The sequence below is a fragment of the Tamandua tetradactyla genome, chromosome 17 (assembly GCF_023851605.1).
Source record: "Tamandua tetradactyla isolate mTamTet1 chromosome 17, mTamTet1.pri, whole genome shotgun sequence".
NCBI lineage: Eukaryota > Metazoa > Chordata > Mammalia > Pilosa > Myrmecophagidae > Tamandua > Tamandua tetradactyla.
Genome location: NC_135343.1, coordinates 4,015,832 through 4,041,638, shown reverse-complemented (window position 1 = coordinate 4,041,638; position 25,807 = coordinate 4,015,832). Strand labels below are relative to the sequence as shown.

General features: G+C 57.8%; 1 protein-coding gene across 1 annotated transcript; it reads right to left on the bottom strand.

Moving 5' to 3' along the window:
* Nucleotides 1–1,282: 1,282 nt before the first annotated feature.
* Nucleotides 1,283–22,805, bottom strand: CNGA3 (cyclic nucleotide gated channel subunit alpha 3). Its single transcript, XM_077134721.1, has 6 exons — nt 22,690–22,805; nt 16,012–16,125; nt 13,854–14,033; nt 7,287–7,394; nt 4,852–4,958; nt 1,283–2,694 (listed from the first exon to the last, which is right to left on the bottom strand). The coding sequence occupies exons 1-6, from the start codon at nt 22,776–22,778 to the stop codon at nt 1,283–1,285; spliced, it is 2,010 nt and encodes a 669-aa protein (XP_076990836.1). The 5' UTR covers nt 22,779–22,805.
* Nucleotides 22,806–25,807: the final 3,002 nt, after the last annotated feature.

Sequence of the window (25,807 nt, the reverse complement as noted above, 5' to 3'; positions counted from 1 at the left end):
TCACCTAGAAAATCAGAGCGAGCATATCTACCCTGAAATGTGGTAGATCCCAAGGTACAATGGCCAAGCTCTAACTCTCCCTACTGGCTATAGGGACATAAATTGCAGGAATTTGTTCAGACAGCTATTCTGATGTGTAAACTACATAGCTTTTACAATGTTACCATTTGATTGTGAAAACCTTGTGTTGATGCTCCTTTTGTTCAGGGTATAGACAGATGAGTAAAAAAATATGGATAAAAAATAAATAATACGGGTGACAAGGAGTAAAATAAATTAGGTAGACCGAAACACTAGTGGTCAATGAGAGGGAGGGTAAGGGGTGAGGGAGGTATGTGTTTTTTCTTTTTATTTCTTTTTCTGGAGTGATGCAGATGTTCTAAAAATGATCCATGGTGAGTGAACAACTATGGGATGATATTGTGAGCCACTGATTGTACACCACATATGGACTGTATGTGTGTGAAGATTTCTCAGTAAAAAAATACACATTAAAAAAAAAATCCAAGTGAAAAGCTTCTCCCCCAAGGGACGTTTTTCTCCTGGAGCCAGAGCAGGTTGCCCAGTGCTTCCTCCGACCCGGCTGTGGGGGCTGCCTTTGGACCCCGTGGGCGGCGAGGGGGAGGTGATGCGCGCTCCCCTGCCGGTCGGGCGGCAGTTTTCTAGGAAACCGATGGTGGTTTCCTGGCGGCGGGGAGTCTGGATTTGCTTCGTGGGCTCTCAGGGTCTGCACGCGGGGGTGCCTGCATCACCCCCAGGACTCGTGTGTGCCGCGGCAGGGCCAGGAGCCGGGATTCCTAGGGTCCCAGTGGGCCCTGGGGGAGGCGCCAGATTCCGAAATGCACCCCAAACCCTCTGCATAAGGCGGAATTTGGGTGGCTGCATTGCAAGAAAGAAGAGATTGTGAGGCAGGGGGACTAAATCCTCTTCCATTTATAAGAAAATACTACCCTGTGGAAGCTAAAAAGCCTAAAAGCTTCTCAAGAATTCCATAAAAAAAAGATGGGGGTCCCATGGGCACGCATTCAAATGCATAGGTCGGGGGACACGTCCTAGTTCCCGAAGCCCTGTGGTGCCTGTTGCGCGGGGACTCGGGGTGACCTGGCCCCCCACGAGGCAGCCCCCACAAGCTGTGTTCTCCGGGTGGGGTCCTGGGGTCACCGGGCTCACCAGAGTGGAGGGGGCTGCGAGCAAACCCAGTCCCACGCCGTGGCGGCTGCTGGCCCCCCCGGCAGGCACGCGCACAGCTGGCCCCAGAGGCCGGAGCCCCGCGCCGGCGACGTCACGGCTGTTCGATGCCTGTGTCCGGAGCTTGCCCGGGGGGGTCCCCGGGGGGCAGGGGGCCGCTGCCGCAGGTCTCCAGGCGGTGCTCCAGCTGGGTGAGACGCTGCTTCACCTTCATCTGGGCGGCCGCGAACTCGGCCAGGAGCCGGGCGAACCTGGTCTGCAGGGCATCCAGGGACGACTCCAGGTGCTCCACCTTCTCCCCGACGTCCCTGGGGTCTGCCCCGGCCTTGGCCAGGTCCTCGTCTAGGAGATTGTCCTTCATGAGGATCTGCCGTCCCTTCTCCTCCAGTGCCTTCTTGGCGTCGGGGTATTCGGTGAGCGCCTCCATGAGGTCGTCCTTGGACAGGCAGAAGAGGTCGGAGTAGCCAATGCTCCTGATATTGGCCGTCCGACGGTTCCCGGACTTGCTGCCCTTGATGTTGAGGATGCTGATCTCCCCGAAGTAGCTGCCGTCGCTGAGGACCACGAACTGGGTGACGCCGTCGTCGGCCACCACGGCCAGCCGGCCTTCCTTGATGATGTACATCTCCCTGCCGATGTCCCCCTTCTTGCAGATGTAGTCGCCGGGGCTGAAGACCGTGGGCCGCAGCTTGAGCACCAGCTCCACCAGCAGCCCCGCCTCGCAGTCCTGGAAGATGCGCACCTTCCTCAGCGTGTCCAGGTGCACATGGATGGCGATCTCGGCCCTCAGCTTGTCCGGCAGGCTCTTGAGCACCTCCTTCTCATCCACCGTCTTCCGGTTGGCCCACAGGTAGTCGAACCAGCGGATGACCCGCAACTCCAGGTCCTTGGTCACCTTGCGGAACTGCATGTACTGCTTGATGGCGTCGATCTTGGCCTGGAACTCGGCCCGGGAGGCGTTCATGTTGGAGATCATGGCGCCCACGTTGCCCACGATGGTGGCGAAGATGAGGATGCCCACCAGGAAGTCGATGACCACGAAGAGGTACTCCGCGTCCCTCACGGGGGCCGGCGTCTCGCCGATGGTGGTGAGGGTCAGCGTGGACCAGTAGAGGCTGTAGATGTACTTCCTGGAGAGGCGCCCGTACTCGGGGCTCGAGATGTTGGGGTAGACCCAGGAGTCGGTCCCGAAGCCGATGAAGCTGGAGATGGCGAAGTAGACGCAGGCATTCCAGTGGATGATGACGACGATGTACAGGACCAGGTTTCCGATCCGGAACAAGTTGGGGTAGCTGGTCCTCGTCTCCGTGCGGTCAAAGAACTCAAAGAGCCGGGAGAGCTTCAGGAGGCGGTTGAACCTCAGCTCCGGGCAGTTCACGCCCAGCTTGAAGTAGGCCAGGTCCGTGGGGACCAGAGACAGCACGTCCAGCTTGAATTGGACGGTCTTCGTGTAATGACTCCACAACCGGTCGGCGTCTCTGACCATCAGGCCTTGCTCGAGGAAGCCTGAAAGAGAAGATGGAGGCCATGGAGCATCCGGGGCTGCCTTTGGCTGACCACAGCTTACAGCACAACGCCACACCTCAACCACCTGAGATGTCATTACGGGTAAACCAGAGAGACAACGTCACCACCAGCATCGGCCATCATTGCTGACATTCGCTCTGCTTACTACTTGATGCTATCTCATCTACCCCGGTCGATTAGTCTACCCCAGTCTGTTTTCTAAATACGTAGTTGGGTATATTTGAATATGGATTGGGTATTAGATGATAGCAAAGAATGATGATTACATTTTAAAAAGTTCAAAGGGAAGATGTGCAAAAAATATGAGTCCTTTTAAAGTTGGAGATGGATACAGAAGCAGGGTTTGCTTGGCAACATTCTAGCCAAAAATGGGGATAGAAGATAAAGGAAACAACATTGGCAAAATGCTAATGACTGTTGAAGCTGGGTGAGGAGTATCTGCGGTTCGTGATAGTTCTGGGTATGCTTGAAACTACTAATAATAAAAATTAAAAAAAACCCACAGGTCATGTGCTGTCAGATCAATTTCACCAGTCACCAAGGGAGCAAGACCCACCTTTTAAGCCATTGCCCAGAAACGAGAAGTCATCATTCCTAGTTGCACATTAGGGCTGAAGGGGAGGGCGGGGGCTTTTAAAATATGGGAGGCCTGGAACCCAGCCCTAGGGAGTCAGACTCCTGGGGTGGGCCGGACATGGACAGGCAGGGATGCTGCGGCTGGTGAAATTGATCAAGGAGGATGTGACCTGCACAGAGAGAATGATAGAGTGAACACTTGTAAATTTTGGTGACCTTCAGAGTCACCCCAAAGGGTCGGGAAAAGAGATTGCCAGACCTGCCCTCTGTGCTCCGTCCCCAAAGTCTGGGGCATTTCCAGCAAGTTCCCAGGTTCTGCCGGTCCAGGGCCACTCATGGGGGGCTAGATGGAGGCTGGGACTGCCCCCTGCTAGAAGCAGAGCTCGAGGTTCTTGCCCCATGGCAGGGACACTGCTTTCCAGCCCCTCTCCTGACGTGGCTCTTTGGTGTCCCGTGCCAACTGCAAGCCCGGGTCAGGGTGGCACTCCCGGGGCCACGGACTCCTCGTGCCCCTTCCTTGAGAAGTCTCCTCCCGGCTCTGAGGGTTTTGCTCCCCTGGGTTCTGTGTCCTGCACCCCCCTCCCCGCAGAAGCAGGCTGACCAGGATTGCCCCAAGCGCAAGTGTGTGGGGCTCAATCTAGGGGAGGGCGATTGTCCTGCTGAGACCAGGCAGCAGGGTGGCCGGCCTGGTGGGTCACTGGCTTGGCCTCGTGGGCCCCTGACCGCAGCCAGGGAGGTCACCCCTGCAAGCCTCCCGTGGGGCGCCCGGGGCCCTCGAAGAGTTACGACGAGGCTGGCCGGTGGCACCCAAGAAGAGGGCTCCCGCCGTGGACTCTGGGCGAGTCTCTGAGCGTGTCTGGGAAACGGAGGCCACCCTGCTTGTGTTTCTTCTCCCACACGGCATGAGAATGAGAAAACAGGGGGTGCTAGCCAGTGGAGGGGCACGTCGTGAAGCCCCCTGGAGGCTTCTGTTGTCTCATAGCACAGGTTGCTCTGGGGGTGTTTATCTGGGCAGCGACTGCACGTTTGCAATCTTGGAAGTGGCAAGCAGGGCCTCCGCCAGCTTCTGGGTGCCTCTGTGCCAACCTGAAAAAGATGTCCCAAGGATGCCACGCTTGGAGCCCCAGTCGACCTGCAGGAAACCTCCGTTAGCAAGGCCTGGCTCGGGAGTTTAGTTCTGTCACTCACAGCTCCTCTGAGGGCCTCAGGGACACGCCCTGGCTCCTCTGGCTGTCCTGAAGGAGAAACTGCGAGACCCAGCGGGCACTCCCTCCTGCTTCCCCCACCACTGAGCAGCCGGAGCCAGAGCACCCCGAGAGACGCAGTTCAGCCTTCCTATCTCACAGGTGACACAGAGGGGGCCCAGAGAGGCAGCTGGACTTGCCCCAGGTCACACAGCTCGATGGGAGAGTGGAGGACCCAGTGTCCCAGCCCCTATCACCATCCCGTCCCAGGGTCCAGGGGACAGGGAGTCCAAGGCGGCCCTGCTGGCAGTGTCGGGAGCTTTGGACCCCCAGCCTCTCGTCCCCCATTTCCCCCTGGGGTGACCATCAGGCTCACCTGTCCGGCCTCTCACCAGCATGTCCAGGCCATAGAGGACATCGGCCAAATAGTCCAGGACCAGCCACAGCACCAGGTGCTCGGCCTGCAGCTCGGCGAAGCAGGCCCTGAGCGGGGGGTGGGGGGAACAGGGCCTGTGGGCGGGGGCAGGGCCGTCACCCCACAACTGCCCAGCTGCCCCCCACTGCAGTAAGCTGGGACCCGGGTGCTCGGACTGCAGCTCGTCGAAGCAGGCCCTGAGCGGGGGTGGGGGGGACAGGGCCGTCACCCCACAACTGCCCAGCTGCCCCCCACTGCAGTAAGTTGGGACCCGGGAGGCACCGTTTTCTCAGCCTCGCCAGCGGAGGCAGAGAAAGGGACAACCCAAATATGGGACTTTCTGAGAAAGTTCGGACAATTGGACAGGCCAGTGACTATTTTCTGTCTTCTAGACTATTATGCTCATTCGCTCTCTCTCACACAGACACGACCCCCAAATCCCCTCTTAGCCTTGAAAGAGCAGAAACCTGCCTCTGTGCCCCCGCCTGCAGCCTGCTTGAGAGTACCCCTAAGTCCCTGTTTCTGGCAGATCAGCCACTCGCCCCCTGTACCCCCATCCTGAAGGCTTGCTGGGGCTCAGGAGAGCAGGAGACCCCCTGCATCCCGTGCTGCCCAAAGCCCCCCTCACGCTCAGAGAGCAGCTGGATCCCTCTGCATCCCCCCAGCCCACTCAGGGCACCCCAAACCCACCACTTGCCTTCAGCCTCGCTCAGGGCCACCTGGAAGCCCACCGTTCTCACCCAGGGAGAAGCATGCACCCCTGCAGCCTGGCCTGGCCCGTGGCTCAGGAGCGCCCCAAAACCCCGCGTAATCAGAAGCTCGGAGGCTGCCTGGGAGCATTCTCAGCCATCCACCCGCTCTCAGCGAAGCAGCAGCTCCCTGCACCTCATCCTGCCGGCGTGCCTGGGGCCCCCCAGGACCCCCCCCACGTCCACCCCCAAGGCTGGTGCAGCTACTCCCCTCATTCTCCACTGATAAAGGGTATAGGGAGAGCCCTGGAGACCATCAGAACTAAAAACCCACATCCTACTTTCTTTTTGAACTCTCTCTTGAGTTTCCTCACTATTTTATTTATTTATTTATTTGGGCGCGCATGGTCCGGGAATCGAACCTGGGTCTCCGGCATGAAAGGCGAGCCTTCTACCACTGGATGACCCATGCACCCTTCCTCGTTACCTTTTCAAATTTGAAATCCCCACCACAGCAGCTGACCCAGACAGCCAGTCACACCCCTAGCTCAGGACCTTTGACCCAAGGCAAAGTAAAGCCCGCTGTCCCTAAGCCTGCCTCTAGAGGATGCACAAACCCTCGTCCAATCAGCAGGAGTCACACTAACTTCCTTCTGTCCATGTAAGTCCTTTGCTACCCCTAGAACCCCGAGGCTATCTCTGTTCCTTCCTGTGCTCTGGCTTCCTCTCTGCGGGGAACTAAGAGGCTGTGGTCTGCAGACTTGCCTCGGGCTTGTCTTTGGACAGCACCCAGGTGAGAGTGGCACCTCATCCTGCACTCACCCCACAGCCAGCTCGAAGCACCCTAGGCATCCCCCTGATGCTCAGAAGGACCTCAGCTTGCCCTGTACCCCACCATGCAGGAATGCTTGGGAGATCCCCCAAGACCTCTTCCCCGCCAACCCTCCAGGGAGCAGCAGGTGGAACTTATCTTTCCATCCCCCAGCAAGCCCAGGAGATGTTCAAAGGCCTGGCTTACGTTCAGAAGAGCAGCTGCGTGCCCTGCCTTCCCGCCTGCAGCCTGCTCAGCAGCACCCCAAAGCCCCCACATCCCCCCAGGAAAGCGGAAGCTTTCCCCTGCACCTCCGCTTGCAGCTTCTCAGGAATGCCCCAAACCCCTCTTCCCACCTGCAGAACAGAGCCGGTCCCTGCACCCCAGTACTGTGGGCTTTCTCAAGAACACCCCACTTGTCCTCAGAGAGCCCCCTTGTGTACCCTTCCTGCAGATTGTTCTGGAATGCTCCACACCGCAGGGCTCAGCCTGAGAGCAGCAGCAGATCAGCCCCGAATCTCTACCCTGCACCTGCTTAGAAAATTCCCAAGCCTCAGCTTATCTCTAGAAGAGTCCACACCTGCCCTCCAGGTCAGCACCAGCTTACCTTGGAGCTCTGAGCTCAGCTTGTTCAGGGACCCCCAGAGATCCTACCCACTCTCCGACGAGCGGCACCCTGCATCCTTCCTCTACAACCCGCCCACTGCTGGCAGTGGGGCTCGGGGGCAATTCCCAGGGGCACGGCAGGGCTGCCTGCGGTTGCTCTCCCAGAATCTCCTCGTTTTATAGGAGAAGCGGGGGCACCTGCCCCCGTACGGAGGCCCCTGAGAGCTCTGTCTCCCAGCCGGCGGCTCTGCTCGCCCCTGCCCGCCGCCCTGCCCCTCCGTGGCCCCTACCTGCACACGAGCAGGCACCAGTTGTAGAAGACCGGCAGGGCGATAACAGTCAGCCAGCGGTAGTACACGCCACTGGAGGGGTCCACCACGACCGCGTCCTGCGGCCTCCTGAAAGCACACGCACGCACGGCCGTCGGCGGCAGGCCGCAGCTCCGCAGGGGCTTAGGGGTGAGCCCAGAGACCCCACGGCAATTTCAGGCTGAAGCTCAGGGGTTTGGCGTCTGGGGCAGGATCCACCCAGTCCCAGGGGGTGACATGGAATGTCCCTGTGTCTGGAGACAGGCTGGGAGAAGAACCTGGCGGTCCTTCCCTCCCAGCTCAGCTCTCCAGGGAGCTGGCATGGGCTGAGGAGACTCTAAAACCAGAGGGTGATGTCCCCACGGAGCCAGCACCACAGTCATGAGCCCCAGGTTGCTGGAAATGCATGTGCCGTGGGTGGTGGAGGGAACCTTAGAACCAGCAAGGGGGTGGGGTGGGGGAGGTGTGTTGTAAAATGCTGATTACTAGGCCCACCCAGCACCCCCCTCCAGGGCTGGGGACTGGAAATGTGCACTGAGGCCCTGCCTGGGGCTTCTGAGACTGCTCTCCTGGGGGGCCCTGGAACCAGCCTTGGGAGCTCTCTCCAGCCCACTGGCTGCGACTGTGCAGCTGCTCTCCAGAAGGCTCACCTCTGAGTATTCAGCCCCTGTGCACCCTGTGGAGGGGGGCTTAGGGCCTAGAGGGGGGCTTAGGGCAGCAGAGTTGGTCCCGGGGAGGGGGTTACGTGGGCCCCTGCAAGATGGAAGCCCTAGCCGGGCTGCTCTCTGGTTCTCCTCTCAAGAACCAGACTTGACTTCCTGAGCATTTGAATTTATAGGTTGGACTTGGGATGCCTCCATGCCAGCCTGGGCCACGCAGAACTGCCCCCAGCTGGTGGGGAGAGCTCAGGTGCCACCCTGCCCTGCACCCGGCCTGCACCCGGCCTGTACCTGGCCTGTACCCGGCATGCACCTGGTCAGCACCCGGCCTGCACCCGGCCTGCACCTGCCCTGCACCTGCCCTGCACCTGGCCTGCACCCGGCCTGTACCTGCCCTGTACCCGGCCTGTACCTGGCCTGCACCTGCCCTGCACCCGGCCTGTACCCGGCCTGTACCCGGCCTGCACCTGGCCTGCACCTGCCCTGCACCCAACCTGTACCCAGCCTGTACCTGGCCTGCACCTGGCCTGCACCCGGCCTGCACCCGGCCTGCACCCGGCCTGTACCTGGCCTGCACCCGGCCTGCACCTGGCCTGCACCCGGCCTGTACCTGGCCTGCACCCGGCTTGTACCTGGCCTGTACCTGGCCTGCACCTGGCCTGCACCTGGCCTGTACCTGGCCTGCACCTGGTCAGCACCCGGCCTGCACCTGGCCTGCACCCAGCCTGTACCCGGCCTGTACCTGGCCTGCACCCAGCCTGCACCCAGCCAGCACCCAGCCTCAGCAGGAGCACAGTCCACCGCTCATGGGCCCGTCTTTGGAACATCCCCAAGCCTCTAACTGCCGCTGGGTTGGGATGAAGGTCGGTGACACAGAAACATCCTGTGCCCAAGAGATGTCCTTGACCCTCCACGGTGGTGGGGACAGCCCCCAAGCTGTGGACCCCCGTGGCTGTTCAGTGAGGCTGCAAGGACGCTCTTTCCCAGCAAGCAGGGCAGGGCTTTTCTTGAAGAACTGCATGCTCCCTGGGTCTCGGGGAGCCCAACCACACCCACTCCCCGGGACCAACTCTGCTGCCCTAAGCCCCCCTCCAGGCCCTAAGCACCCCTCCAGGGTTGATGCCGGGGCCCAGGGCCTTCACTCTAGGAGGGTCTGGGCACCCCATGGGGTCCGAGCTGCGGCCCTGGGGCCCCTCTCTGGAGTCAGCTTCAGCCAGTGCTTTTCCCGCATGTTGCCAGCTTCCTTCCTCTCCTCCCTTTTCCTTTCTCCTCCTTTCTCAGCTTGTCGCTGGATGGTTCAGGGTGACGCTGGTGGTTCTCACGCACTGGGACCCTCCACGGGGCGGTGTGGAGGGGGGGAGGCTGGAGCAGGGCGGGGCTCTTCCACATGCGGGGGGTGGGGGGCAGCGCGGTTATTGATGCCATCATTGTTATGATTATTTGCATCGTTGTTATTGGCCCCGAAGCCCCAGGTAAAGCTCCCCATCGAGTCCACGGGAAGCAGTTCCTCGTTTGACCAAAGGTTCTACATCTTCTGGCCTTCTCACAGGAAGTCACAACCAGCCTGAGGCCGGAGGCAGCTCAAAGTGGTGGGAACAAGCACGTGCTTTTCTGCACTTTCCAAGCTTTTGGCAATAAGGAGATGAATGAAGCGAATCAGAGTGAAAAGGAGGGAAAACTGTCCAAGGAGAAGGTGGTGGGTGGCTGCAGGCCCCTCCTCTGGTCACCTCCGAGCCTTTCCCCCAGACACAAGCAGAGGGCGCTGTGCAGAAGCCCGGCGGGGTCAGCCGGCCCATCCAGGGGTCCCCAGGGCACAGGACAGACCCAGGGGGCCCCTATATCTCCAATCCCCCAGGGTTGTCCCAGAAGAACCCGCACGGAGTTGCAGAGCTATGCAGTTTTTTTATCGGGAGCAGTTTGATCAGGGAATGAGAAATTTTTCAGGATGCATGGGACCAAGGGAGAAGTCCAGGAGGAAGAACGGGTCGGGGGTGCGGAGGTCAGCCTTTTCTGTATCCTCAGAGCCCAGGTGGCTCCACTCATCCTTCGACCCTTGGCGCTGGTGAATTCAAGATAGGAGCCCCTCTGAGAGCAAAGAGCCCGGAGCAGCCCACACCCCAACTCATCCCCAGCCCCCCAGCCCCAAACAAAGAGGTTCCCTGGGGCCTGAGTCTTTCCTGGGCTGAGAGACTCAATGCAAAGCTGCTCAAAATCAGAACTGGCTTTCACATATCACACCAGTTTCTGTTCTGCAGACGAAATCATTTCATTTTTCTTGATGGCTGGAATTTGAGTCTCTTGATTTGATGCCCAAATTAATGCAAAAACAAAAACAAAAACCTCAACTAAGTTTCAAGAAAGAAACAACAAAAAAAGCTGTATCCGAGGAACAAAGAGGAAAATAATAAGAAAAAGACTTGGCACATGCCTCTTTTAAATGGAAGTGAGAAACTGACATCTCTTGCTGATGTCATCTCCCCCGCCCCGGCTTAGGCCCCTCCTCACACCCCCAGGTTGTCATACATGCAGCAGCGAGGCTGGATGGGCCACACACACGCGTGTGCAAACGCAGGCACACACTCCCTGGGCTCTAGGTTGGCGCTTGCCAGGATCACACAGCAACCACCCGTTGACAGAAAGTAATCAAGCCAGGTCTCCGTGCCCACGGCCCTGCTGAGCCCTCCACACTGGCCCAGACTGGCCCTCAGGAGAGGATGGTTCATGGACACGCCGGAGCCTGGGCTCACAGGAAGGAAAAGACATTTTCACTGTCAATGAGAACATCCCCTGCTCTGTAAAGGAACTCTGATTTTGCACCTCAAATATAGAGAGCTACCGGATGTTAAAGCTTAAAGTCTTTATCCAATTGAACCCTTTGACTTTGTTGATAAAAATGAGAGCCAACGGGCCAAAATGACCAGCCCAAGGTCATGCAGTCCTTTGTTTCTTTCTTGAAACTTAGTTGAGGTTTTTTTCTTTTTTACATTAATATGGGCATCAAATCAAGAGACTCAAATTCCAGCAATCAAGAAAAATGAAATGATTTCGTCTGCAGAACAGAAGCTGGTGTGATACGGGCATGCTTGAAAGCCAATTATGATTTTGAGCAGCTGTGCATTGAGCCTCTTTTCTCCATTTGTCACAGGGCTGGATTCCCAGTGAAAGGAGCAGGACTCTGGACTGGTCTGCAGGTGCTTGGTGAGGGTGAGGGGCAGGGGGGCTGAAGGAGAGAGAGAGCTGGGGCCCCCTCGGAGAGCAGGGCAGCCACTGGGACAGTGGCAGGGGAGTGGCTCTGCCCAAGCGCAGGTGCTGCCTTTTCCTCTGCCTTAAGGCAGATGTTGCACTGCTTCGGCCAGGTGCTGGCCACTGCAGGCAGAACCCAGCACCGGAGGATCTGAATTCAGTTTCAATTACTGGAGGCCACTGCCCCACCCCCCCCACCTCCCAGGACTCTGTGCCCACAGCTTGGAAAACAGAAGGCGTTGTTACTGTTGGGGACAAACATTTTTGGGATGAATTAGCTCCACTAAAAGCCTTGGTGGGTTGGGCCAAATGGAAGCTTCTGGTTAAATGGGGCTTAACCACTTGAATCTCAGTCAACTTCCAGTATTTGGACTGGCCTCAAATTCCACTTGCTTTCATTCAGTTCAACTGAGAGGATGGAAATGGACTTGACATGGCCCCTGCCCTGGGCGAGTGAGGGGGTCGCTGCCTTTCGCAGCAGTTTGGATGCGCCCAGTAGCGAGAAACAACCGGCCATCTCATCCACCAAGGGTGCCCCGCACGCCCTCCATGGAAACCACATCCCAGGAGCCTTTTCCAATTTGCAGGGCAAAAACAGTACATGGGAAGAATTTTCTATGTTTTTAGCCTGTCCTGCCCCCTGACTCATTCATCGTAAAATTTCAGGGCCTGTCAGGCCCCATGTGGCATCTGGTAAAGCTCGTTTACAGTGAACGGGGCCAGTGTTCTACAGGAGATACGCTGTCTCATGGGCTCAGCTGCCAGCACAAGCTTTGCCACGGCTAGTTTAGGGAAGAGAGCTTAGCCTTGTGGAGCTGGAGGGGGCCTGCCTGGCAGTGGGCCCTGTGACGGCTTCACGGGAGACAACAGTGGCCGGGCCGGTGACGGGGAACCCCAGGCCTGACTCTCAGGCCTCTTTTACCCCACCAAATATCCAGCCAGGTGCCCTGGTGGCTACTTCTCCCAATGCAATGTCATCTGAGGCATCAAGACCCCTGGGAGGAAAGAAACCTCAGCTCCGCCAAGTAAGCAGCTTGTGCTCACCACTTCCCTGCTATTGCATTCCCTTAAGGCCAAACCCACACCAGAAAACTGAACATCTGACCAGAAACCCATCCCGGCATTCACCTTATTTTGCAGATTGGACTTCGCCTGAAAAAAAAAAAATCCTCCTCCTCCAGGAAGCCTCCTGGAATGACCTGCAGCTTCCTGCACCATTGCACTCTGCCCAACCGGAGCCTTGGGCAAGTGACCAGGCGTCCATGATGCAGTCAGATGCCATCCCAGACATGGTCCTGACTCGATCCTCTGCTCGTCCTGGCACATTTGGAAATGGGCAAAGGGTCTAATATTCATGTCCATTAGTCCAAGTTGTGGAGAAGGCGATGCAATCCACTGAGCCAAGGAAGTCCGCCCTTCCACAAAGGAGCCTCCACCGTCCTTCATCCTTCCCGCCTCCGGCCACCACTGTGAATGGGCCTTGGGCTCCTGGATGTCCATGTCCTGGGGCTGGAACGCCCACCTCTGGCTCTGCCCATTTGCAGGATGGCCCGATGTGCGAGCTCCTGTGAAGACGCAGGCCCGGGGGGTTTCCTGGGGGCCTCAGTTCACACCCTCCCCAGCGAGGGCTCTGGACATGCGTCTCCAGCAGGAAACGTCTTTGCACTCTCCTATTTTATCTTAGAAACGCTTGCACATGTTGCAACCCCCTGCATGCTATGCAATATAAAAATACCCTCCGTGCACACACACAAGCGAATGGGAGGTCAAGTGCAGCTCCAGGACAAGCCCCGGGCCTCTCCTGCGGCCTCATGACCTTCAGCTCCTCGGTGGACACACTCGAGATGCCGCACCCTGAGCCCTTCTCCCAGCTCGGGAAAGCAGAAGGCGTTTTCTCTAGCACATTATATAAGCACCTTCTGTTCGGCGAAAACCGTGCTTATTTTCACCTTCAGACCCAGCAGATCTCGTTACCAGGAGGACTCAGGCTGAAGAGATCTTTTCAAACCTTTTTTCCTGATTGTGGGCTCCAGGCAAGAACTCCGTGTGTGTAGGGGGGCATCTGTGCCAATGCCGGGGGTCTCTGTGTCACTCTGCTGGGTTTCCACCCGCCTGTGACAGGCGGCACTGCACCCCGTCACCCAGTCCCAGGGGCAACCGGCAAGAAGAGGCCCAGGGGACCATGTCCTACAGACCCCCTGCTACCAAAAAATAACTCCCCCAACCGTTCCCTACAGTTCTTAGCCCAACCTGGGTGGGGACTTCCTCTAGGAACAGCTGACGAACCCAAGGGAGCCCTTCCTAGACAAACGCATGTATCCCCATGCCCAGAACTGCTGGTGACATTTGGGTGTCCCTTTAGGCTAGAGGGATGTCGCCCTGTTTCTGAGCAAGTGCGTCTCAGCACCACTTAAGGCTGAGGGTGTTTTGGTGGCAAGACAGTGGCCATGCCAGCACTCCCAGGCATGTCTCCAAAACTAATGCCAGCGCCCGGAAGGGGTGTGGCAGGGAGGGTGTGGCAGGGAGGGACTCTGGGGGTGGGTGTGGGTGGGGGTGCAGGTGAGAGCTGCAGGGCCCCGTGGGCAGGCACCTCTTCCAGGAGTGGCTCTGCTCCTGGGGCTCCTTACCTGCCCCCCGGGCACCTTACCTGGCCCCTGGGGCTGGTGGCTCTGAGTTGCCAGTGGGGCCTGGTGCAGGGCTCTCCTGGCAGGACGCTGCCCTGAGCTCGGAGCCACGGAATCGATCAAGGAAGGCGTCAGATCCCTGGTCTTCATGGGGCAGGCGCCTGGCAGCCCACGCACGCAGTGACACGATGAGTCGTGACAGCCTGGAAGGGCACAGACAGTTGGAAGGCATGGACAGGTGGAAGGGCACAGATAGGCGGAAGGGCATGGACAGGTGGAAGGGCACAGACAGCTGGACAGGAACAGACAGGCAGAAAGGCACAGACAGGCGAAAGGGCATGGACAGGTGGAAGGGTACAGACAGGCGGACAGGCACAGACAGGCGGACAGGCACAGACAGCTGGACAGGCACAGACAGGCAGAAGGGCACAGACAGTTGGAAGGCATGGACAGGTGGAAGGGCACAGACAGGCGGACAGGCACAGACACGTGGCATCTGGGCAGGGCAGGGGAAGGCGGCCCCTGGCCCGCGGGACCCTCGCTGCCCTGCTGCCTGCCGGCCGGGGCACAGCCAAGGGCGGAGTGAGGCCGTGCAGAGTCAGGTTCCTCCAGCTGGGGAAGGAGCTCTTCTGCCCCCACCCCCTGGCCTGGGTGGAACCCTCTAGAACAACCGGCACACAGAACAGTGGTCAAAAGCAGTTTTCAAAGGAGGAGAAAAGGCGGAGCAAGATTCAGGAACGAGTACCCAGACACAACACACTTTGTTTCCCCATCCCTTGTCTGATGAGTTTCACCTTTAACCAACTTTCTCTCTCCTCCGGCTGCTGCAGAGCCCCCCCGCCGCTCCACGGGCACCTCTCCAGGAGCACGGCCCCCAGGCGCTCACACTCCCGAACAGGCAGCGCGAGTCCCGTGCAGGCCTGTCCCCACCCCTGCCCCGCTGCTGTTCCTCAGCTCTGGCTTCCCTGACGGCACCTGCAGCGCCTCTGCGGACAGGTGTCCCACACGGAGTCTGTTCTGAGCCACCTGGAACTAAGGCGTGAATTGCACATGCCTGGGTCCCTAATCGCGTCCTTGTGTGTGGCCTTAAGGGAATAAACGAAAGCGGAGAACACCCGCCCTGTGCAGTGCTGCCCAGAGTGGCTGCGGGGGGCAGGGGGTGCCTCCCCAGCCCGGCCCCCTCCTCTGGACATGGAGAGGTGGACCCGGTTTGTGCCCCCAGTGCCTCCAGCTGCAGCCAATGGGACCAGGATTAGGGAGCTGCCCCCAGAGACTGAACTGAGAGCCACCCTGAGGCGGGGTCAGGGGCTTCAACTCAATGCGGAAATGGAAATGGAGGAGATGGGCAGAAAGAGGCAGGAGCCGACTGCGACACCCCACAAGGAAGCGAGAGGGAAGGTCGGGGGGCGCCTGCATTGCCAGCCGCCCTGCCGCCCAGCACCCCCCCCCACCCCAGGCCTTTGCACTTGAGCTGGGTCGAAGGTGTTCTCTTCTTGCAACCAAAAAGCGAAAGGAGTGAAACAAAAACATAAGTTGCAGTAGGCAACTGCCTTCCCAGTGTTCACAGGAAGAACAGGCAGACGAATGAAAACATTGTCAATGACAGTGAATAAAAAGTGAGTTGAGAAGCGTGACCGCATAAAGCCAAGCAGGGGCTAAAAACACACTGGTGGCAGGAAGCAGCGAGTACGGCACTTTCGAGCACCTGCCATGGGCCGGTGCTTGCCTCTGAGCAGGTGCCTTTCCTCACTGAGCCCTGAGCAGGTGGCGTGGCCCCCAGTGGGGGATCATATGGCATCAGGGCAAGGGCGGAGGGCTCGCGGCCTTGGCCAGGGGCTGCCACGCAAGGCCTGGGAGACGCGGCCATGCTCGGCGCCCACGGGGCTCACCCAGAGCCCTTCCACGCCGGCTGCACCAGCCCCCTCCCTCACTGGCTTTTCCTGAATTCTTCCCATATTGAGGCAAAACTGCAGTGTCACTTTTTGTAAAAGCCGTTTCAGATCGAGGCGATTTTTCTTAGACTTTCCTGAGGACAGAACACCTGGCCCAAGAGGAAATCATGCACGGATGGATTCCTGACAGCTCTTCCCCTGCCCCTTTCTTCTCCAAATCTGGCCCCCCACGTTCCCCCTTCCCCCAACATGCACCTCCCATCCTTTCCCACGGTGGGATCTCATTTACCTGGCGGGTCCCTGGCTGGTGGGGTAGATATGCCGGTCCCCGGCCGGTCCCCCCGCCTCCACGGCGAGCCCCTGCTGCGGCTCTGACGATGCAGCCTCCTGCTCCGAGTGGGTCCTAGGAAATAAACACGCGGCAAGCTAAATTGATCTCACACGCATCCGTCCTTGGACATAGCCAGGCGCCTGGCCCCACCAGGACAGCCGCCACGGCTGAGCCTCGGGGCCCCCTCCCCAAGCCCTGACTTTTGGAGCACAGGCGGCTTTTCCTTTGCAGCGAGTTGAGTGGGGAAGGGGCTCACGCACAGTGCTGCCCACAGGCCGGGAGGGCGGGGCTGAGCCTGCAGCACATGCTGGAATGGTCCCATGGTGGGGGGTGGGGGTCTTGAGGCCACCTGGAGCCACGACAGTGTCCTGCAGAGTGATTCCAGAACAAGAATCAGTTTCACACACATCCCTGCCTCCTGGATTCCAGCTCCGAAGGCAGGTCCAGGGCAGCCCCTCTGTGGGGCCTCGCCGAGCCCCCTGCCATGACCCGTGGGCCATAGGCAAGTTACCCATGTGCTCATCCCCGGCTTATAGGAGGGTTCACCATGGCCTTCTGCGAAACCCTAGCCTCTGTCCCCTGCAATGCAGCACTAGAGCACCTGGCGCCTCAGGGTGCAAAGCACAGCTGGAGCTGGAAGTGGAGCTGAGCACCTGGGCACAGCCTGGCCTTGGATGACTTGCCTGGAAGGAGGCCAGTGTGTTTGGGAACACTGTCCTTTCTTTCAAAATCTCCTAGGACTGAAGTGTGATCAGCCTGCTTCGAGAAGCCAGCTGGGAGCTGGCCTCCAGGGATTTGCATTTCATTTTCGGAGTCAGGATGAGCCGAGGTGGGGCAAATTAATTCTACCACTCGACCTACTCCAGCCTAATCAGCCTTCTTAACGAGGTGGCAACTCGTTAAGCAGGAGACAAGAATTAATGTCAGGAAAAGGGCTCTGCCTCTCCCTGGTGAAAGAAGAGATATCAGAGTCCTGGATCCCAGGGCTGGGAAAAATCTCAAACATCAGCTGCTTAGCTGCTGCCTTCTCCCTTCAACCACATCCCTGCCATAAAGCCTGCATACCTCTAGCAGCGGGGAGCTCATTACCACCCCACGGGCTCTCCGGGCCATTCTTGGAAAGTTCCAACAGCCAGCAGGTTCCTCCCTGCCTCAGCCTCCCCGGACCAGGCCCACTTTTCCCTACTGAAACCACATGGGGCCAGGCAGTGTCACCTTCCACAGGACAGCCTGCAAGGGCGTCACAGCTGTCACAGCTGTGCTCCTCTGGCCTCCAGCCCTGCCCCACCACACCTCAGGGGCAAGTCTCTTTCCTGTCCCATCATCCCGTGAGCAGCTTCCCACCCTCTCTCCTGGCTGGGGGGGCCCCAAGGCCGCCGGGGGAGCGCTGACACCCACACTGGGTGTTTGTTTTGTGGGGGTTGGCTTTGGAACTAAATATGAGATGCTCCCATCGTCCCTGTTGCTGGATGTTCTGGACTCTTGTTCATGGAGGGATCCCACTGGCCTCCCCTGCCAACTCCACATCATCCACAGATGCAACACCTGAAGCTCACAGCCATTTATCAACTGCTTACCGTGTTTTAGTCACCGGCATTTCCTCATTCAATCCACACAAAAGCCCCATAAGAGAAGCAACGGAGGTGAAGTAACTTCCCCAAGGTCTCGCAGCCCAGCGACTGAAGCTGAGATTCAAATGTCTCTCCATTCCATTGCCAAGCTTCCATGAAGCCTGCCTCTGGCTTCAGGCATGGCCCCACTAACACGTAAGCGGAATGGACGTGGCTGAGACAGAGACCTGTGGCACTCCACTAGAGACACCCTCCAGGAGGCTTCCACCCTCCCTGGCCGCCCTCCCCGGGCATGGCTCCTCAGCTCCAAACCTGTGACCTGACTTCTCCCCCTGCACCCACAGCAGGCCGCTCCCACCCCACCTGATGCCCATGAGGCGCTGTCAGAGGCCCCACTGCAGGTCAGAGGCCACGATGCTCCTGCCCCTCGGAAGAGGCTACACACCACATAGGTGGGTGCCTGGTCCAAGGCACCCAGCTCAGCCCAGGTGGAGGAATGGGGCACACGTGAGTCCAACTCTCCTGCCCCTGGATCCCAGCAGCTGGCCTGGAGGGGGTGGCAGCTGGCCTGGTGTGGTAAGGTCCCTGAAGTGACCCTGGTGGAGTGGGGGGAGGTCCTGTGGTCCACAGGGGTGCTCCTGGGGTGAGCATTCCTGCCTCGTCCACTTTCTGCCCCTCCCGGCACTTCAACAGAGCCACCAGCACCCCTGACGTCACAGCTGGTGGGGGTCCCCACCCCACATCCCTAAGCCTGCCAGGGCGGGGCTGGGGCTACCCATGAGGACTGACTCTATGGGCCCCTTCCTGGGTGCCGCCATGTGGAGTGGGGTGCCTGGCTCCGAAGCCCCCATCTCCCCGGCCCCTGTTTGCTGGTGATCTTTGGCTCAGACTCTTGCCCCCTCTGAGCTTCAATTTCCCGGCCTTCAAAATAGAACGAAAGGAAAACGTGGTGCTTTCCTGTTGGTTTAAGTATGATTCAAACGCGGCAGCCAGCAAGGTGCTATTACCTGGCTGTGAGGGGGAGGGAGGCTTCACATGCAGAGCCCAGAGGCCCTTTCCTTCCGGGCCCCACCCACGGGTCTCTGGACAGCTGCTGTTCCACCAGTCCACGGCCTGCATGGACGCCTCACCCCCGTGCAGCTCCTGGGGACATGGGGGCAGCAAACCCACCTGGTCAGCTACAGCTCAGGGCGCGCGCGGGCCGAGCAGATGGACGGGGGCAGGGAGGGGAGAGTCCCCGAGGACAGAGGCGATACAATCAGGTGTGGTGATCGCTGCCGCTCTGCAGCCCCCCACCTCCCGGTCTGTTTGTAGAGCGGAGTCAAGGCCAGCGAGGGGATCGCCTCCACCCTGGGAGGTGGCAGAGGTGCCTGCGAGAGCTGGACTGGTCGGTCACGTTGCCCTTCGGAGCATCTGGAAACTTCCACAGGTGAATGTGGGGACAAGCGAGTAAATGGAAGTATCCTTTTAGCACAGGTGTGGAGAATGTCCCCCTCCCTTTTTTTTTCATCTTCCCAGGCGTTTCGAGTGCCCAGTCCTGGGGACACAGGCCGAGGGCGGTTTTCTCTGGCGATAATTGCTTTGGGCTCCATGCGGGGGCAGGCTGCCGTCCGCGGGACACAAACCCCACGCCCCAAAGCTCCTGAAATAGCGACACCAGGAGATAGATCTGGGATTTGGGGTCCTAGCTGCAATTCTCTGTGGCGCGGTCTTGTCTTTCTCTCCTGCAGTTTTCATTACAAACACACCCCAGCTGCATTTCAGCAATCAAGTCAATGGAACAGGTGTACGCAGAAAAGAAAACCTCAGGACGTTCTTGTTTATTCCCGGAGTTTTCCGGTTGTCAGTGTCATGTTTTTGAATGAAGAGTTTTCCTCCTTTCTCCCTATTCTTCAGTAGGAAGATGGTGATTGCTACTTTAAGAAGAGAAAGGGAAAGCTGGGCCTCTGTTTAGGGGCCAGCGAGGGCAGCCCATGACAGCCCAGGCTTCTCGGGTCGTTAGGGGCGGGAAGAGATTGGTCTCTAAGTATGCAACTCGCAGCTGTTTCTCCCCAAAGCCTTGTAACAGGACTGGAATGTCAAGGCAAAGAGCTGGGGTTTGCCCAAACACCTCTTCTGAAACGCAAAGCTTTATGTGTCTGTCCCAGGTACTTTGCTCAAACATGTCCTGCAGGGAAAACCAGCCTATGACTAGGCAGCTAGGGGCTGGGCCCACCCCGGTGCCCACAGCCAACCTCCCCATCCCCACCATCCTGAGCACACGTTCACACTCCTGGGTGGCTCTAAGGTACAGATTCCGGAAACTTCTGTCCGTAACCCACACCGGCTTCCACGAGATAAAGCGCATTTCTTGCATGGAGAAAGGATGCTTCCTTCTGTTCTCTGGAAATCTCGGCAGCTTGTCAGTGGAATTCTGTTGCAATCCATGGCCAGGTTTTCCCCAAGTGGACAGCTGGGCAAGGCCCTGAGCGGGGTTCAGTAAGACTCAGCCAGTGGTCCAGCTGAGAAAGCAGGACTTTACTTCCACATGGGCAGCAAATGGCCAGTTCCAAATAGGGGGGCAGCTGGGCTCTGCGGGTAAGGTCCTAGATAGGGGTGTGGGGGAGGGGGAGCTTCCAGAAGGGGGGAGGGGGTGGGGGGGCTGGGGCAGGCCCAGGAGAGGGGAATAACCTCCGACACCCATGCGCGCTTCCCAAGCGAGGCCTCGCGGCAGGGGCTGGGCCCAGAGCCCCCTGCTCGTCCCCCGTTTCCCCTCACCCCAACCCTGCGAGGCCGAGGCCAGAGCGACTGGCTGTGCAGATGTGGGAACTGTGGCTGCGAGAGTGGCGACCACTTCTTGGTGTGGGTCAGCTGCAGGGCGGGGGCCCAAGCCACGCAGCGTGGCCCGGCCTGAGCTGACGCCACCCCGCTGGGCGCTGGAATGAGGAGGGCTCTGCCCCCTACCAAGGGCAGCTCCGGCTGGTGGACGGCATGTGCCCGCACCCCGACCGTGTGACTGAGCCCCGGGCCTGTGGCCACAGCCAACACACAACGCGGTGGGAGCCTGTGGTGGGCTGCGGGCGGGGGCCTCTTCTCTCTGTGTCACGTGGCCTAAGGGACGAGCAATTCGCTTCAGAAACAGCCACCGCCTGAGGGGCCTCGTGGGGCCTGTGAACCCCCCAGAAGCCGGGCTGTGGGGCCCCGGCAGGGGCAGCGTGAGGACAGCCTGGGCCCGGGGGAGCAGGGGCTCCCACCTCCTCCCCGCTGTGTCTCCTCCGAAGGAGCCGGCTGTCACCCCCCGGCTGTGTCCTCTGCCCTGGGGAGCCTGGAAGCTCTGTGAGGGGCTCAGGCCACACCCCACGGGAGGCGAAGGGGACACAGGGACAAGTTCTATTCTGCTCCGATACCCCCTGCCCTTGAGAGCCTCGTCCCTCCCTCACCGAGCCCAGGAGCCCAGGAGCCCAGGACAGGGTCTTGAACAGGGCGTGGCTTTCAGGTGTTCCTGAAACTATACCACACCTCCTGCAGCCCCAGCACCAAGTCTGATGATAGAAGGGAATAAAATCTGTTGGGAGACGCTGGGCCTCTCATTCCTGGGCCTGGATCTCAGGAGATGGGATCCAAAGGCTGCCTAAGTTTGCAATAATGGCACTTACTCCCCTTGGAAACTGCTGCCCACCACAGGTCAGCAGTTCATTGCAGAAGCTGCAACCAAGAATGTAAACAGAGGAAAACAAACGTGCATCTGAGACTGTAGCACAAAACCAGGAACGAGGCTCTGCAAGAGTCTCCAGGAACATTAGGCGGAAACAGAAGGAACCGGGAGGAGGCTCTGAAGCTTCAGGAAGTAGATTTATTAGTCTATGGCCCAACAGTTGACTGAGTAGCCTCTGAAAGTCTGAGCCCCAACCAAGGCCTGATATAAACTATTTATAGACAGAATGGCTGTTGGAGTCTTCCTAATATGGTAACTGGCTACACTGGAGGGAGGTGATTGGCTGGTGGCATCTTCCTAATATGGTAACTGGCTACACTGGAGGGAGGTGATTGGCTGGTGGCATCTTCCTAATATGGTAACTGGCTACACTGGAGGGAGGGATTGGCTGGTGGCATCTTCCTAATTTGGTAACTGGCTACACTGGAGGGAGGTGATTGGCTGCTCCTTGATGTGCAGAACCAGGAAGAGTTGTGAAAGAGCAATTGGGGCGGGGGGGCTGCTTACTGCTAGGAGTTTGCTTGCTGTAAGAGAAGAAATGATTGAGAAGAAATGAGTGACAGATGCTGGAGGGCCACGGTGGTGGACTTGAGGGCCTGTGGGGCATTTCCTGGCCATCAGATAACTGGCACTTCAGCTTCCTTGGAGGGAGTTTTCCATGCTCTAAGGTTAGGGCAAAAATATTGAGAAGAAATCTTCTCATGGTTTAACTAAATCATCTCATCAAGAATTTAAGGAACATGAAGACCTAAGTCCACATGCATGAAACAGGCTCCCTCCCCGTCCCCACTATTGTACTAGGAGTTTGGAAAAGAAAACCGTTCCATTTTGTAGTGGGGGAAACTGAGGCATGGCCAGATCGCGGCGCTTTCCCAGGCCCACTGGGACGGGTTAGGAGTGGGAGTCAGGTCCTGATTTCCGTGTGGCTGCACAGGCTGGATGGGGCTGGGGGCATGGCCCTTCCCGCTGGCCCCCAGTGCCCTGGGCCCCGCTGCACCCCGACCTTTCCCCGGAAACTGGGCATCCGAGGTGTGCCACCCCTGCACCCAGATGGAGCCTGGCGCTCAGCACATGTTTGCTGTATACGAGGGAAAGGGTGGCATTTGGGAGGTTTTCCCATAGAGCTTAGTCTGCTGCATTCCAACCCCTGGCTGTTACCTTCGAGAATTTGTGTCCGTTTTTAAGCCTCATTTTCTGCATCTCTAAAAGCAGGAAGGGAAAAAGCGCCTTCCCGGGGGTTGTGAGGGTTAAGAGAGATGAGAAATGAGGAGGAGCCTGTGACACCCTCCCACAGCACAGCCAGCACTCCTTTCCCTGGGGCCCAGGTCTGGGGCAGACCCCGTCCCAGGGGTGAGAAGAGGCCCATCTTACCTGCTGAGGCCATTTTCGACGCAGTGGAGACTGCAGCCCGTGCTCCTCTCTGGGGAAGGCTGGGAGTGTTGGGTGTCGATCTTGGCCATCTTCTTGCCTGGTCACCTCCAGCCCTCACGGGGCTAGGACACAAACACAAGGCGGAGGCATGGTCAGGGTGGAGAAGCAGCTGCACACCCAGCTCACTGGGCACGAGGCTGACCCTGGGGCCTCCCCAGGCAGGCCCTGGGACACCTGCCTGTTTCTCTTCTTGTCCCTGCCCCATTGTTTCAGTTGGTGTCTCTGGGCTCTTCTTTCTTCCTAGCCTGAGGCACAAACAAGGTCTTTTACCCCTTTGTATATCCCTCCAAGCCAAGGAGCTGCTCAAAGTCAAAGACTGAACAAGCACATAGATGGATGGATGGATGGATGGTGGATGGATGGGTGGATGGATGGATGGGTGGATGGTGGATGGATGGACAGGTGGGTGGATGGATGGTGGATGGATGGATGGGTGGATGGATGGATGGTGGGGTGGATGGTGGATGGATGGTTGGATGGTGGATGGATGGATGGTGGATGGTGGATGGATGGTGGATGGATGGATGGTGGATGGTGGATGGATGGTGGATGGATGGGTGGATGGGTGGATGGATGGGTGGATGGATGGATGGGTGGATGGATGGTGGTTGGATGGGTAGATGGTGGATGGATGGTGGATGAATGGATGGATGGATGGATGGATGGATGGTGAATGGTGGATGGATGGGTGGTGGTTGGATGGATGGATGGGTGGGTGGATGGTGGATGGATGGATGGTGGATGGTGGATGGATGGTGGATGGATGGATGGGTGGGTGGATGGTGGATGGATGGATGGATGGTGGTTGGATGGATGGTGGGTGGATGGTGGATGGATGGGTGGATGGGTGGATGGATGGATGGGTGGATGGATGGTGGTTGGATGGGTAGATGGTGGATGGATGGTGGATGAATGGATGGATGGATGGATGGATGGATGGTGAATGGTGGATGGATGGATGGTGGTTGGATGGATGGATGGGTGGGTGGATGGTGGATGGATGAATGGATGGATGGATGGATGGATGGATGGTGAATGGTGGATGGATGGATGGTGGTTGGATGGATGGATGGGTGGATGGTGGATAGTGGATGGATGGTGGATGGATGGATGGTGGATGGATGAATGGATGGGTGGGTGGGTGGATGGGTGGGTGAATGGATGGGTGGATGGATGGTGGATGGTGGATGGTGGATGGTGGATGGTGGATGGTGGATGGATGGTGGGTGGGTGAATGGATGGGTAGGTGGATGGATAGATGGATGGTGGATGGGTGGGTGAATGGATGGGTGGATGGATGGTGGGTGGTGGATGGTGGAAGGGGGATGGTGGATGGATGGTGGGTGGGTGAATGGATGGGTAGGTGGATGGATAGATGGATGGTGGATGGGTGGGTGAATGGATGGGTGGATGGATGGTGGGTGGTGGATGGTGGATGGATGGTGGGTGGATGGATGGATGGTGGGTGGATGGATAGATGGATGGTGGATGGGTGGTGGGTGGATGGTGGATGGCTGAGTTAGTTTTTGGTGCAAGAAAGCTAAACCCTTTTGATTCTCTGAAATGGTACCCTGTTTCTCCTCCCTTGGTTTTCTCATTTACTTATTTTTATCTCATACTTTGGCACACATTTTAGTAGCTTTCCTGAATCATGTTTTAAAACAAAGAAAATATTTTAAAAACTCAAACTGACAGTACTCGGCATTGATGAAATTTTTGTCAGTGATACTAAACCCAACACACATTAAACCTCACAATCACCTTTAGTTGTTTATGAGTTTTACCATTGTTCAAAGATGACTAAATTAAGACCTAGAGATATTAGCCAGCTTGTCCAAACAAACAAATAAGCACCACCTGTCAAGGATAAGAGCCTGGTGCCAGAAGTCAGGCCCTGCTACTTTCCACTCAGCCAACAGTGGACAGTCCCGGTGACGGGTGAGGAGGCAGAGCCAGTGTGACGAGTGCAAAGCCGGACCAGCTCCTCAATTCCTGGACAGCCTTCCAGCTGCAGGAGGAATTCTGAAGGCCTTTTCTCTCAAGCAGATCAGCACAGGTTCCTCTTAAGGCAGCCACATAGCTTAAATCCATCCAGTATCGGTAGAGATCACTCCAGAGAAAGACAGAGGTTTGTAGAAATTGCCTAGTAACTCATGCCAGGACCAAATGAATTCCATATCCAAAGGAAGGTCCAGCAAGGGTGGCTCAGCCTGAGTCCCAGGGGGCAGCCACTCTTCAGCTCAGTCCTGGCTCATCACTGATGTGTGGGCATTTAATTCTCTGCTTTCAGATTTTACAATTTTCTCAATAGAACAAAAACAGTATTCATTTGTGCAATGAGCAGTTACTGGTTTCTGGCTGGGTACAGGGGATATAAAGAAGATTAAGGGGAGTCCCGTTGCTAAACCCAGAAGCCAGTGGGTGGAGATGGCGCCACGGGGTTGGTCCTGCAGATGTGCTAACGAGGGTCACCTGCGCCACCCTGGAAGGTGCGTGACGGGGAACACGAGTGGCAGTGGCATGAGCGGTTCAACAGCTGCAGTATCTCAGGGAAGAAGGAAAAATAGTGGCACATGCTAGGTTTATGGTTGTGACTTGGGTAAGTTTAAAACTACCAAATGGTAGAATTGCCCGGACACAGCGATTGATGGGGTTACAAGGGGCAGTAAGAGGGAGGGGCTGAGCACAGCACCCGGCTGCTGGCTTGGGGGCTGTGGGTGCTGCCACCGAGGCAGGGGACTTGAGGGGAAAGTGGGTCCGAGGAAGCAAATGAGTCCAGTTAAGGCTGAGATGCCCATGGAAGCTTTAGAGCTAACACACAAAATAAAGTTTTCCATCAAAAGCAATGAGCTCAATTTGAAAGAGTCCAGCAGCCTGTTTTTCCTGAATAATTACCAGGGGCCAGGCAGCATGCCAGGAGCTGGAGTTTTATCAGAGGACAAAGTGGAGCACTGAATCCTCAAGGCACATGCAGTCCAATGGGTTCTGGGACAAGTCAAAGAAATTTGGGGCCTTTATGGGAAAGTTATCAAATCTCTAATCTCTGTACATTTCCAGG